General features: G+C 43.7%; 1 protein-coding gene across 3 annotated transcripts; it reads left to right on the forward strand.

Annotated features, from left to right (window-relative positions):
- The first annotated feature begins 3,498 nt into the window (after positions 1–3,498).
- NIPAL4 (NIPA like domain containing 4) lies at positions 3,499–12,023 on the forward strand. Of its 3 annotated transcripts, XM_030459155.1 has the most exons (7): positions 3,499–3,657; positions 5,557–5,796; positions 8,438–8,494; positions 9,491–9,581; positions 10,708–10,868; positions 10,964–11,547; positions 12,008–12,023. In XM_030459155.1, the coding sequence occupies exons 1-7, from the start codon at positions 3,621–3,623 to the stop codon at positions 12,017–12,019; spliced, it is 1,182 nt and encodes a 393-aa protein (XP_030315015.1). In that variant the 5' UTR covers positions 3,499–3,620; the 3' UTR covers positions 12,020–12,023. The 3 variants fall into 3 exon arrangements, with proteins under 3 accessions (XP_030315015.1, XP_030315014.1, XP_030315016.1); XM_030459154.1 differs by lacking the exon at positions 12,008–12,023 and having other exon boundaries at positions 10,964–11,568; XM_030459156.1 differs by lacking the exons at positions 8,438–8,494; positions 12,008–12,023 and having other exon boundaries at positions 10,964–11,568.
- Positions 12,024–14,646: the final 2,623 nt, after the last annotated feature.

Here is a 14,646-nt window from a genome sequence, read left to right on the forward strand (position 1 = left end):
AACAGAGACCCACTGGCACAGAACAGCAAGGGTGGGAACCCACCACAGCTATGACAGGCTTGGGAACTCTGATTTGGTGGAGTTGTCTAAGGTAGCATGAAATGACAGCCTGAGCCACTGCAGTCACCCATGCCTTGAGACAGGACAAATTGCAACCTGTCTGCTCAAAAACCAGCCTGTCAAGGTCTGAGCATCCTTTCATGTAGTGCTGCAATTATCTGAACACTGGCCAATTCCCTTAACCCTACACAATCATACCACTGTCAGAAAAAGGATTTACTCTCTCTTTGAAGCAACAGATCCTTAGAGCCCTCAAACAGAAAAAGCCATAGAACCCTGTTCTTGAAATTTCCACAGGAAGAGTGGCTATCAGACATCTGAAAGTTTCCATCACCTGTTAGCAGGCTGCTTCCACAATTATTTCTCGCTCAAGACAATTGATTCCCAGTACTTATTGATCATTTTTTCCAAACTAGAAGAGATGAGCAGTGAGAAGCCTGGGGAAAAAATCCTTCTGATGTTGCTGAAGAGGTTATTTGCATGCAAAGCTGCCTTGCTTTACCCCCTGGATTCCAGTCAAATTTTTTGGCTTGGAAACCAGTATTTCAGGAGGAACTGCATTGTTAGAAGATAAGCTGCTAAGGAAGACTCCCTGATTTCTAAGAGTTATTTTTAAGGAACCATCTGATTAGAGTATCAACCAGTGAGGTCATAGCTTGGAGCTGAACTCCCTTAATTACAGCCTTCCCATTAAAGCAAGGATATGAAGCAATAAAAGAGGCATTGGTTGCATCCCTTCTTTATTGCTATCTGTCTCAACTTGCCCTTGACTAAGAGTAGTAGGCAATTCCATGCCCATCCTACCTGGCTTTTAACTTCCATATTGCTGTACACAGCCTTGCTAAATCCAAATGCAACTCCTGTGACTTAGTGATTTTATATCCCACACCCCTGCAGACCCTGCACCAGGAAGAAATTCGTGACACACTTGTGTCCCATGGTTGACTGCAGTATCTGACTGAAGCTTCTCCCACAGTGGTGGCAATTATGCGTTCTCCTTCCCTGACTGAGCCAGCTCACACTGCTGTGTCCACTCCTTCTAGGAGCTCTTTATGTCATGTTTCCTCTTCCCTTCCCAGAACTGAGAATGTCTTCTCAGTAAGAGATCTCATCCCCTGTCAAACCTGGCAAAGTGGCCATGAGGTCATGTATCTTTGGGAATGATATGAACATGTGCATATGGTCATGCATGTAGTCACATTAGCCTTTTTCTTTAGGAAATCAAGCTGACAGCTGTGTCCCAAAGTGCATTTTGCTTTTGAGTACACCCCTTCCTGATGTGGCAGTAACTTATGATCTTGCACCATGACCAGAAGTATTATTCTAACTACAGATCCCTTCCATAAATGTTTCCTCCCTCCCAAGCACCTTTGTGTGCAGCAAGCAACTGTGCTCTGCACAGATGTCAACACCACTTGTCCACAAAAGCTTGGAAATCATTTTGGATGCAGTTTAACTGCCAATAACCACATCACCATTAGGAGTTCCCAGCTGGGAGCAAGACCTGCTGTTGTTGTAGGAGGTCCAACAAAGTGGACAGCCTGACAGTGTCCCTGAGCACCAGAACAAGCAGATGGAGCAGACTTCGAGGGGACAGAGAACGCTGCAGTCAGTACACTGTCCCATTTTGCCATCACCTTGGTTTCTGCAGTAAGCCTTCTACCCACACATTGCATGAATAGCTCTTAACCAGCATAAGCAAGTAAATTTACTAAATTATGGTCAAATCCTGACATCACTGTCTTGTCCACTGTCTTGTCTATATAACAGCAGCATAAGTTTCTCCCAGATCACTAATAAATCAGCACACATTTCCTACATCCAAGCCCACTGCCACACAATTTGAATTGATTATCAAGTGCTCCTTTGATAAAGGGGGTGATGTGGCATTTGGATTTGGCTGGCACAGCATGTCCCAGCCAGCGACCTGCAGGTCTGTAACTGATGAACAGACCTGATTAAAATCAAATGACTCACAAAACACTTGAACATTACATCTGCTGCAGAACAGTTGTACAGAGATAGGATAAGGGACCAAGTGAAGGAGCCATGTGGTACTAGCAATGCTGCAGCTTGATGGTCTAAGGCAATTTCTGTAGTACCAGGTTTATATATGTACATATATTTTATAGGGGGGAAAAATATTTCACACATGTTCAGATCCTGCAGATCGTACATCTCTATATTGCCCTTTGACAGATACCATTTCTAACTATAAATGTGTGCTTGCTGAAGAAAAACCATTTGTTTTACTTATCTCTGCTGATCTACAGTGCAGTCTAACTACTGGCTCCTGCTGCAGTGAAAGGGCTTTTGTATGGGCTGTAGGTTTCTGTGTACACACAGCTACCACCCACAAACACAGAAGAGAGGACATTGGCAGAGGAGAGTGGGGATGAAGGCAAAATACATTGATGTACAACATGCTGTGAAATGTTCACACACTAATATTAGCATGAGAGACTTCAGCTGCAGTGGGATGGGGAGTTGTTGGGGGAGCTGCAGCCTCTTCTATAGCACAGGCTGAACCCTGTGGCCATAAGGAGTGAGACCTCCCAATTAAGCAGTCACAAAACAAAATCTTAGTTGCTACTGGTGAAATTGTCCCCTAAACCTCTGATCTTCTTTTTCACACACCAGTGCCCTTGTCATTACACATTCATCTTTTGCTATTTCTTTTTCAAATGTGTCTTTGTGTGGAGCTTGGCTTTTGCCACTACAGCTCAAAAGTCAGGAAGGTTTCATTAGGGAAATCTGGCCTGACCTTCAGCAGAGAACATACCTTTGCCCAGTGAGAACATGGTGCAGGAAACACTGCACCCACTGCTCTATTTGGGTATATCCATCTTTCCTAGACCTCTATATCTTTCTCAGCCTTTCAGCCTTGTCCTTCACTCCTACAGCCACAGTGTTAAGTGGAGAATAATAAACACCAATGCTTGAAGCAACAGGACACTTTCTGAAATGTTTCTTTGCTATATTAACTGCAGTTACAGGCCCTTTTAGTAAGACATTATCTTCAGGATTACAGAATTTAATTTCTCTTGGTTATTTTTCAGTACTGTTCCACCCTACCCTGAACACATGAAGCCCACAGCTTTGCAGCATCCACAACCCTCTCAGTGTACACCCAGGGTCCCACAACTCAGACACTGCACCGGGCCCAGAAACCACCCAACCAGAAGCATAACCTCCTGCTTCCATGGCACTTAGTCCCAGCCACTTCAAATAATAAAAACACATTTTAGAGGAGAAATCCCTGTCAGCTGGGGAGCCTCATCCCATGTCTCTCATAAGGGTGTTCAACCCACACTTCTGCCCCTCCAGAGGGCAGGGGACAGGAGATAGGGCAGCAATGGAGCTGTGCAGCCGGGGTTGAGGCGCAAACGTTGCTCAGCCCCCCCTGTTACCGGTGCACCGAGAGCAGGGCCAGCCCCGTCCCGTCCCGGAGGAGGAGCCGGTCGGGCAGGTGAGCGGCGGCCCGGCCCTGCCCAGTCTCGACGGCAGCAGCTCTCCCCTCGGCTCCGAGATGCTCTGAGCCGTCCGTGAGGACGAAAGAGATGGAGTCGCTGGAGACGAACAGCACCTGCAGGAACGGTGGGTTCCCCCGGCCCAGCAGCGCGGGGGGAAGGAGAACAAACTGGGGGGGGTGGGGGCGGTCGGAGAGTCCTGGGGAGGGGGCGGCAGCCTGGGCTTCATCCCACGGGAGCTGAGCCCGCTGAAACCTCCGGCCTGGCAGCTGCTCCCTTTACTACTCTGTTTTCTGGGCTTGGGATTTTTTTAGTGTGTCTCTCCCCTTTTTATTTTTGGTTGAGGTGTGTATAGTAATGGTAAAAACCCCTTTATCCACAAGATTCCCACAGCCTGGAGGCTTTTCCAGCATTAAGTTGTGCCCTGTGTCAGCCTTACAGCACTTAAAGAGCAACTAGGAATTCAAATCTTTTCTTTCCTTCCTTTCCTTTCTTTCTTTCTTTCCTTCCTTCCTTCCTTTCTTTCTTTTTCTTTCTTTCTTTTTCTCTCTTTTTCTTTCTTTCTTTCTTTCTTTTTTTCTTTTTCTTTCTCTTTCTTTCTCTCTTTCTTTATCTCTTTCTCTCTTTCTTTCTCTCTCTTTTCTCTTTCTCTCTTTCTTTCTCTCTCTTTTCTCTTTCTCTCTTTTCTCTTTTTCTCTTTCTCTCTCTCTCTCTTTCCCCCTTTATTAATTACCTAACCCAGTCGAAGTCACCCCATCCTACTGCTCAGTGCTTGTGCCTAGCAGCACATTTCAAAGTCGTCTACTCAGTGGAGGAAACAAGATGCCCCCCTGGTCCCCAGCTAATAGTACAGCAATTAAGGATGTTTTTCCATTAGAAAAGAAACCTAATAGGGAGCCACTAAAAACTCATCTAGAATGTCACTGCCATTTTTCAGTTAGAAAAAGTTTGGATCCAAATTCTCAGCTACATGTGTCAGGGACAGGGGCTGCAGCTGCAGAAGTTTTAAGCCTCTCTTGATTTAAGAAAAAGGTGGAATCTGTGCCCAGGCTGTGAGCAGTTTAGCCATTCTATACCTCTACCTGCAGAGGCACAATACTTGCACCATAATTTCTTCACGAGTTCAGGCAGATATTTAAAGTCTCTTACTACAAAGGGACTTCTGAGACACTCCACCAGGCTGTTCTATTCCTCACATTCCCACTGTCTTTACTACACTCAGAGTGAAGATTGCAATTAAAGATGTGCTGGGTGTGGTAGGAGTGTGAGAGTAGGAAGAAACTCAGCAATTTTCCCACCCACACACAGCAACACACCTTGCCTAGAGACTGAGGAGCTCAGTGCTTCTGGTGTGAGCACCAGAAAATTGTGCCTGCTACACTCCTTCCACACTGGGAGGACTTTGTGTGCTTTATAAGCACTCATGTACTCAGCAAACAGGTAGAATAAAGCCATGAGACAGTAGAGGCAATGTAGAGATAAAACTTTTTTCCAGGGTGAGCTTGTTGTTGTCTTACAAGCAATCCCATGGCACAACATAGAGCTGGTAAAGATGCAGAGTTACCAAGTTACCAAGAACTGGCTTCACTCCACCTTAAACCCAAATGTTGCAGATGCAGGACGAGTTGGCACCAAAGCCTTTAAATCAACAAGGTTCAGTATTGATAATGCATAATTCAAACTCATCAGTCTTTGGAGGAGAGGCTGTGGAATAGGTGTTTGGAAAACAAAGTTACATTTTTATAGTGGTACTTATGTGACCTTCCAGCTCAGTGGGTAGACTGGCAGATACATTTAGTGTCAACAGCCTGCTTGAACTGTACACCAGGAATCTATCATATAACACCTTGCCATTTCCACAGAGGTGCCTTGAATCTGATGGAGTTTCAACTTGTGGGTATGTGTTGTTTGGGTGACAGCACAGGTGGCCGTTCAGGGGGACATCTGTAGGAGTCCAAAGGCCAACAGAGGCACTGTTGATAGTTGTATCAATAATTTGCTGATTATCTCCATGGTTGTCTCACAGGGTCTCTGGTCACTCTCTCATGCCTTTCCCAACGGGTTGTGTGCCAGTTGATCTGCAATGCTGACTCTGTCCAGGACAATGGGACTTTGAGCAACTTCTGGGTAACTCAACTAGAAAGCAATTATGGATTCTACATTGGCCTGGGCTTGGCTGTCTTCTCCAGCTTCCTAATTGGAAGCAGCATCATCCTCAAGAAGAAGGGGCTGCTACGGCTGGTGGAGAAGGGAGGCACCAGGGCAGGTAAGGCTTTTGTGTGGGGCAGGAGGAAGAAGGTTCTGTTCCTAGAACCACCCCCACAGCATCTGAACTCATAAGGAAAGAGAAAACCTCTGGGTACATATCAGCCTTCCATCAGCAATGTGAATAAGGCCTTTTGTGGATGCATTTTTGTGTGGAAGATCCAGAGAGGTGCTGTGCTGGAGCTAATTTACAGAGCCCTGCATTGGAAGGGCTCAGCTAAAAGCAGCACTCCCCTGCCTCACACTGAAAATAGGAAGCCACATGCATGGTGTGATCAGATACAGACCCACCAAAACAATATGTGCCAATCACAGCTCTTGCATGGGAAGGAAGAAGCCAAATGTTGAAATCTCTTTGAAATGTGCCTCTGTACAAAGGTGCAACTCATGTCTGTGCTACAGACCTGAGCAGCACAGCACATGTCTGTAACCCCTTTTGCTCTTCTCGATGCACTAAGCAGCTATGCAACCAAGTCTCTGAGCCAAGAATGCAGCTTCATGTGCTCTCATTGCATTAGCAAGAGCTGCTTATTAATGTGGGACTGCATGCCTGCGATCTGTGTGAACTCTGCTTGTGGTTTTTCAGATAATTCTGAGGTATGTTGCTCAACAACATGTAGATAACTTTCCTCTAGCACTAGGGTAAGGCGTGTGCTTATGTGCACATATATATGAATAGCAAATGGCAGAGGAGCACTGCCTACAGCAGAATTGCACTGGGGAGTTGGATGCATCCCATCAGCACTGCAAATGTACTCTAGCAGCAGCCTAAGTCCTACCTGGCAGCTGACCTACTTGCATAACTACAAACCAAAATAATTATAAATAAAACACTACTGCTTCCCAGCTCTGGTCTAGGGACAGTTCTTAAATCATTTCACAAAGAAAGTAAATACCACTCTCCCCATTTTACTCTGTTCCCATGGGGGGACATGGAAACATTCAGTGATGAAGTGACTGTCCAGAGTAAACCAGCAAAGCTACAAACAGCACCTGAGTCACAGTTCAGACCATCTCCAGCCCTGCCATTAGGCTGGCCACATGCAACTGCTGAACTCACAGGGGTTTACTTTTCACCTTATATTTGCACAGCAAAATATCAGTGTTGTTTCAACCATTTAAGATGTCTCTCTCCCCCCTCTTTCCACAAACTCCTCCCACAACAGAGCCAAGCTAGTAAAACAAGAGCAAACCCCTAGTTTTCAGGATGTTTAACCTGGAATTAGAAATTAATTATGAAAACCCGCTGCTGATAAGAAGAGTTCATGAGGAAAAAAAATCAAATAAAACAAAAAACAAAGCAGCTCAGCAATTTCTAAATACATACCAAAGCATAACATTTGAACTTGAGCATTTCTGAACTTGAGTAACCAGAGGAGTTATTCAAGCAAATTCCTGTCCACTTCTTCATTCCCCGTTTCCCTATCTCACCCTTTAATCTCTCATCCCAGAGTTTCACACCACTAACTAAACACATCACTTTTCTCCAAGGCAGGTCAAACACTGCTGTTACTGAAACTCCGGTCAGGTCAGGCTTAGCAAAAACATGGGCTTCCTCTGACAAGGAAATCAGAGTTCACAATGTCAGCAGGCTCAAGCTTCTTATGTCTAACAGCTAGTGAGCTAAGACCAGAGCTGGATTAGTTGCCAACACAGTATATCCATTCTTCCTCATTTATATGCACATCTTTCACCAAGTTGTTTCAATGTCAGGAATCATTTTTCAACAGAAACAGTCACATAATGCCTATGCCACATGAAGTTAACATGAGGATTTCTGGCAGTTCAAGCTCAAGCCCTATGATATAGCTCTGATGCAAAGAATTATACAAAAGGAGCAGACACAGCTTCTAGAAAGAACAGGATGCAGAGAGCCCTCACCACAACAGTACAGCAATACAAACTGGGCACCACATGCCTGCACAGAGCAACCAACCAGTTATTTTCCTCTTTGTCTTTCACAGCTGTAACCTCTGCTTGAACTGAGTTTGGAAAAAACACATTGTCTTACCTTAATTCCCATGCATGAGACTTGCACAGCCAGCTGGTGTGATGAGAGGTGAAGTGAAGGGTCCCACACGCAGGATGCACAGTGTCCCACAGAGAAGCCTTTTTCTAGGGGCTCCCAGCCCAGAGCAGCCCCTGCCATTCTACATGCCTTGGTTCCAGGAGTGCCCCATAACAAACAGGCAAATGGAACATGCAAGGTGAAACATGACCAGTCCATGGAACCTCAGCTGAGGACCTTTATTGCTTGATTTAGGGGTAGATGCACCCTGACAAACCAGCAAAGATGATCAGGGCTGAAGGGCAGCCCCAAACTCCATGCTGCAGCAGGACAGGCTGCACTTCAAGTCAATAACCTCAGTGGCTTTGGAGCAGTGCTATTGCCATCCAGGAACAAACAACTCATTTCATGGTATTGGCATTGTCCATCCCTTTATGCCAGTTTCCACTGATCCCTTGACTCAACATCACTTCCACGTAGAATGCCACGTCAGCATATTCTGTCCTTCCAGGCCATTTTCTTTGTCACCCGCTTCCCCTTGCAATTTATCCCTCTCCAAAGGGACATTTCTCATCTCTTATTCTAAAGAACCTGGTTGTTAACTCCTGCTCATCTATGTGCTTTCCTTCCCTAGGAGATGGAGGCCATGGCTACCTAAAGGACTGGCTCTGGTGGGCAGGCTTGTTAACCAGTAAGTGGAAGCTGTTTCCAGGATCTGTCTCTGTGAATCATGTGTAGAACAAGCCCAGCACACGGTGGCTTAAAGCTTTTTCTTCTGGCAAGTTCATCATCAGAAGGTACCCCAAGGAGAGTGGAGCCAGTGAGCCACAGAGAATCTCCCCACCATCCTCCTGCAGGGCTGGTAGGACTTGAGAGCACTGTTTTACTCAAGCAAAAACATGAAGAGTCAGATTTTAATAAGGCAGCTGGATGGTTTGCCTGTGTACTTGGCACAGGGCAAACAGCCTCTAGCACATGCCTGGAGGCTCTGGGAAAGGTCCCTTCTGCAGCATGAAGGAGGTGTGGATAACACCTTTCTTGAACAAGACTTGCTTTGCCTTAGAGCAAGAATTAAATCCTTCTTTTTTATGGTTCACCATTATTGAGCCTTCTCAAAGTTGCCTCACAGCTGTGCAAAGAGGAGCAGAGGGTTTTTCAGAGCAGTCTTTTCTGGCTCTCACTGCTGCAGCAGTGTCCAAGGTGTCCCCAAGTTGCTCTGCACTCACAGCTCTTGCTGCACAGCCACATAACACAAGCCATAGGCAAACACAGTACTCACTACTCGAAGGACAAAGTCAGCTGTCCAGATGGTGACACCACAGCCCCAAGGAGACTCTTTATAGGTGAGGAGCACACTGCCAGGCAGCACCTCAGGTATGGCCCAGACACACTGCAAGTGCCCAGCTGGGCTGGGGGGGATTGATGAGCTCATGGAGATCAGCTGTGACATGGCCAGCCCCGCCACCCCCATCCCTCCTCCCTCTGGGTGCAGGGCTCCAAGGACAGCTTGTGTTAATTTGTAATTGATTTTCACCAACTATCCAGCACTGTTGTTAGCAGCAGCATGAAGTCCTCAGTAATAAACCCCCTTCTTTAACTGACAAATTAATAGTTTGTAAGCCCACAGGAGAAACCAAAAAAAATGTACTGGAACTCACTGGTGTTTATTTCTGTTGTGTTTCTTTAGTGGGTGGAGGGGAAGCTGCCAACTTTGCCGCCTATGCCTTTGCTCCTGCAACTATTGTCACACCTCTGGGGGCTCTGAGCGTGCTCATAAGGTGATTTATGTGTCTACAGTTTGCATTTTTAAATTTGCCTGTTTGCCTTGTAAGGCAGAAAGACTTGAATTGATGCTAATATGAATTATACTGTTGAAAGCAAACGAAAGCCTCAGTGTTTTGGAAGAACACTGAGAGCTGTTGTCATGCGGGGGGATCATGTGGAAACCACTGAATTAAGTAGCCTGCCCTTCTGAAAATGCTGCATGTGAACAGTAGCTACATACACTTTAGGTTAAATAATTGTAAATATTACTGTTGTGTCCTTCTGTATTCCAACTCTTCAGCCAATTCAAAGGGGTTGATTTTTTGGTTGGTTGGTTTGGGGTTTTTTTTGTTCTTGTAGTAAACTAAAAATCTCAAAGGGTCAAAAATGACAGGCTTGGTTTTAAACTGTCTTTTATTTGCCTTCTGTTTTCTCCATTTTTGAAGTGCTCAAATGTTGTGTTTTTATACTTCTGTCTATTGCCAAAAGGGCTGAAACTGTATTTTATTTCTGTATTTTTGAAAAATAAGATTCCTATCAAAATACTATGACTTCAGGTACTCAAGACATTACAGAAAGACTGTTATTGTGAAATATATAAGAAAACTGAGAGTTAGGACTGCTCTGGTGTCTTTCCCCAAATTTTTATGGCAAAAGCTAAATATTTTTGCAGATACATCTGTAGCTCCAGTCCCTTCAGAGTTTCTCTGTGGTTTAATAGTTTCAGTGATTTAGTTAAAATGAATATAAGTCTATTGTCACTAGGTTGACACTCTGTCACTAGGTTTTTCTCTTGTTATACTGCCCCCTGAAGTAATTTCTTTGGGCACTAAAGGCTTCATAGCATTTAACAGCTCATGAGTGAACCTGTTGACCCTGAAAATATTTCTGGGGATGATGTGCTAACACATTCAGTATGTTTTCACCTTGCTGATAAGTGAGCTGTGATCAGTTAATCACACCTGTATCTCTAGGTCCAGCTGCCAGTAAATATGATGTGTTTGTGTATTAACACACTAAAATCCAACAAGTGTACTACAAATTTGTATTTCTTGTACCATACGAAGGAATTTTTTACCTTATTTTAGCTGCTGCTCCTTCTTTAAAGGACTTTTGCTGACATTTTTCTGTCCTGTGCAGTGCCATCCTATCTTCATACTTGCTTGGAGAACGGCTCAACCTGCTAGGAAAGCTGGGCTGCATGCTCAGCCTGGTGGGCAGCACCATGATGGTAATACACGCCCCAGAGGATGAGGAAGTCACCACTTTGGATGAAGTGTGTTCTAAGCTGAAAGAGCCAGGTGTGCAGGTCATGTTTGCTTTCTTGTGACGGGGCAGTGCAAACTGCTCCCCATGCCTGCTCCTCAGTTTTTAATTACTTCTTTCCCTCTTCCAGGTTTCCTGGGTTATGCTGTGATCCTCTTGACTATTTGCCTCCTCCTCATCTTCTACCTTGCACCCCGCTATGGCCAGAACAACATCCTCATCTACCTCACCATCTGCTCTGTTATTGGTGCCTTCTCCGTGTCCTCAGTCAAGGGCCTGGGCATTGCCATCAAAGGCTTCTTTGCTGGTTGGCCTGTGCTGCAGCATCCATTGACATGGATCCTTATCATCACACTGGTGGCATCCATCACTACACAAATCAACTACCTCAATAAGTCTCTAGACATTTTCAACACCTCTTTGGTGTTTCCCATCTACTATGTGGTGTTCACCACCATTGTCATCACAACTTCCATCATCCTTTTTAAGGAGTGGGTCACCATGACTGTAGTGGACATCATTGGGACAGTTTGTGGTTTCCTCACCATCATTTTGGGGGTCTTTTTACTCCATGCCTTCAAAGACATGGATGTCAGTTTAGGAAATCTACCACAAGTCCTCCAGAGCGGGCAGCAAGCACCCATCACCCGAGATGACAAGAACATCCTGATAGAGGTGGACAATTCCAGCACTGCCCCCGAGGATAAACCCAAAGTATCCATAATCTACACCTAATGTTATATACGAGGGTCTGGAGGCTGGGTGAATGGGTTGATGTCAACATTGCAGACGTTAGTGAGGAATTTAACAAAGGAAAAGCAGAAAATTAAATCACCAGTGTCTTATCCAAAGCTTGGTAGACTCAAGGCAAAGTCTTTAGCTGGGATTTTGGATTGGATTTGTCATGGTGTGGTAGCAAGGGATATTAATCCTCCCTGGGCTTTCATACATGAGCCACTGAAAAAGAAAATCCTTTTGATATATGATACTCCTGGGACAAAGCTCCTCTCTGAGGCCCCTTCCCAACTCTTATTCTTGGCAGGGCTCTAGTGTTTACTCTTACACTCCTTCCCCCGGGTGTGGTGGTGAGTGGTGGGGTGTGCATTGATGTATTTCCAGGCCCTGATTGAGTCATTGATTAGTGGGTTTTGTCTTTTTCTTTCTTTCTTTCTAGACACTTGGGTGAACTCTAAAATACAGCCCAGCATCTCAAATGGAGGTGAGAGACAAGGATTGAATGGTGCATGTCAGCTATTCAGACTCTACTCATCCATGGTTAATTTGCTCTGCAAATAAGGAACAAGAATATTGGTGAATATGAGCAAAACATGTCAAATTATGGAATAGGATCTCACTTTTTTTTTTTTTTTTTTTTGGGGGGGTGCATTACTTGGTGATCCCCCCATCTTTTTGAGCCTGATGACATGTCCTGCTGTCATTTAAGCCCAAAAGCTTTTCTTTTTTTGTAGGTTGTTTTGTTTGTTTGTTGTTCTGGATTTTTTTTTTTTTTTTTGGAAGATAGGGGACTTTTGTATTTTTTATTTTCCATCTTTCTCAGTATAGATGATACCTGAACTCTTGCTCACCTTCAGAATCCCCTTGGATTTATATCAATGGTGGGAATGAAAGGACTGGGAAAATAACATTTTATGCTTAAAGGTGAAAAAGGAAGGTGTTAGCACAGTTAAAAGTTTCTTCCACCTTGCTGCTCAACTGAAACCCATTTGCTCACAGCAAATCCCAAATTGGGAGCAGCAAAGCCTCAGATGGCTTTGCCAAGTTGACTGGGTCCAGAGGCAGCTCTGGCTGGGTTAGCTCTGGGTTAGCTTGTAGTGATGCTGTCTGAGATTCTGACCTGCCTGTACCTGGGTCTAGGCATCCCTGAGCAAATGTATTTTAGGGTTGTAGGGGAGAGGAATATACAATCTCTTATTTTAATAACATTTCAGTACTCTTTTTTTGAATGTGGAAAGGGAAATAAAGGCTTTTTATAATAATAAAACCCAAAACAATAACAATAAACCCCCCAACAGAACAAAACTTGGACGTGGGTCTGAAAGTTTTTTATGATTTCTCTGATCTTATTGGTGTCACAATTAGGGATAAACAGGCTGAAAGACAACTGAGTAGAACAGAAAGAGCATCTGGGGCTGAGCCTAAAAAAGCAGCGCCCTCCTTTGGCAGCAGAAAATTATTCACTCAATTAATTCACTCTTGGTTCTTAGCATCCTAATTGGTATAATGCCTTATGCATTTTCTTTTACAAATAGATTGTAAACAGAACTTGTCCTTCTCACTGCCTTGAACTGCATTTTGGAGAGACATTCCTTCAGCTATCCTGGAGGAATGCCACGAATAAAATGAAGACTTGAACCAAAATAGTACAGTGACAGAATATTTAATGTCAACCAACAAATTTATTAAAACCAGGCAAAGGCACAATGAATTGCATACTTCAAGTATTTGCATAGATGCACAGATTGCATTATTGTAAACCATTATTATGTGGACACAGGAGAAAGTGAGATGTATTTTGGTATATGTTCTCCTAAGTAACACTACCTTTAAAAAAAAAAAAAATCATTTTTTACCATCTATTACTCCTCATGCAGTCCAGCTATTATTATTCACTCAACTTGCACGCATAAAAAAATGAAAAGGACTCACTTTAAACTACCTTCTGGAGACTTCATGATATTCCAGTAACAAAGTTTTCCATTAGGGTTTGGGCACATCCAGTTGAGCTTTTTGTGGCTGGGGGAAATTTTTAAAACCATGAACCCATATTAACATCAACTGAAATATTCTTAGTGATTTTCAGTGGCAATTTGATAAAGATGAGGGGCTGTAGCAGAAGTATGCTGCTCAGATACAAGGTTGAGTTCTTCTGGTTGATTCTGTACTAGTACAGTGTGTGTAATGTACATGCTCAGCTTCTACTGGTCCCTGCACTCCAAGAAACAAGAAATTCAAACAAATGTGTTGTCTGAATATAATTTTTGTTATATAACACAACTACAGAAAAAGACACAAAGATTAGAAAGGTGATGGCTTTCACTGGCCATCCCATATTTCAGAGAGAAGTATTTTAGATCAGTTTGTTTTCTAGCTGTATAGAAGGTAAGGACCAAAATGATCAAGATAATGAAAACTCAGCCAGAAATTCAAGACACACCCTGTGTACTGTTTTCTTGTGGAGAAAGAGGTAGTAAAGTTGCAAAAACTGGAGTGGTTTAAGTCATCCTACAGATATACTGCTATATATAACTGCAAATTTAATGAGTGCTCAGTTTATGTTTCTGCTCTATCAGTAGAGCTAAGGGAATGAGAACTATCAGACAAGACTTCTTTATGCCAATAATAGTTTCTCACATGTGAAGCAGCAATCTCACTGAGGATTTGTCCATAATAAATCAGCCACAACAGAACTGTTGTAACCATAGCTCCAGTATACCCTGGAAATAATTTCAAGGAAAAAAAAAAAAAAGAAAAATTTGGCACACAAAAAGGTCATTTAAAATTCTGAGAGAAAAAAAAAATAGAAAAGCCCAAACAATAAGGATAAAAAAACAACAAAAAAAAATCATGAGAGAAGGTCCTTGGGGTCAGAACTACCAGCTTCTTAAAGTGCATATGGACAGCTCTCTCTATCCACATCTTGGAGAAATAAAAAAAGTGGATTAAATGAGCTGCCCTACAAAAGCACCATTTTGCATTAATATTTCTGCCATTCAGCAGAAATTGGGCAGTTTGAAGGTAGGTTTCTCACTGGTATGGGGAGCAGACAGACCATGCTGAATTACTGCTAAGGAA

The sequence above is a fragment of the Calypte anna genome, chromosome 13 (assembly GCF_003957555.1).
Source record: "Calypte anna isolate BGI_N300 chromosome 13, bCalAnn1_v1.p, whole genome shotgun sequence".
NCBI lineage: Eukaryota > Metazoa > Chordata > Aves > Apodiformes > Trochilidae > Calypte > Calypte anna.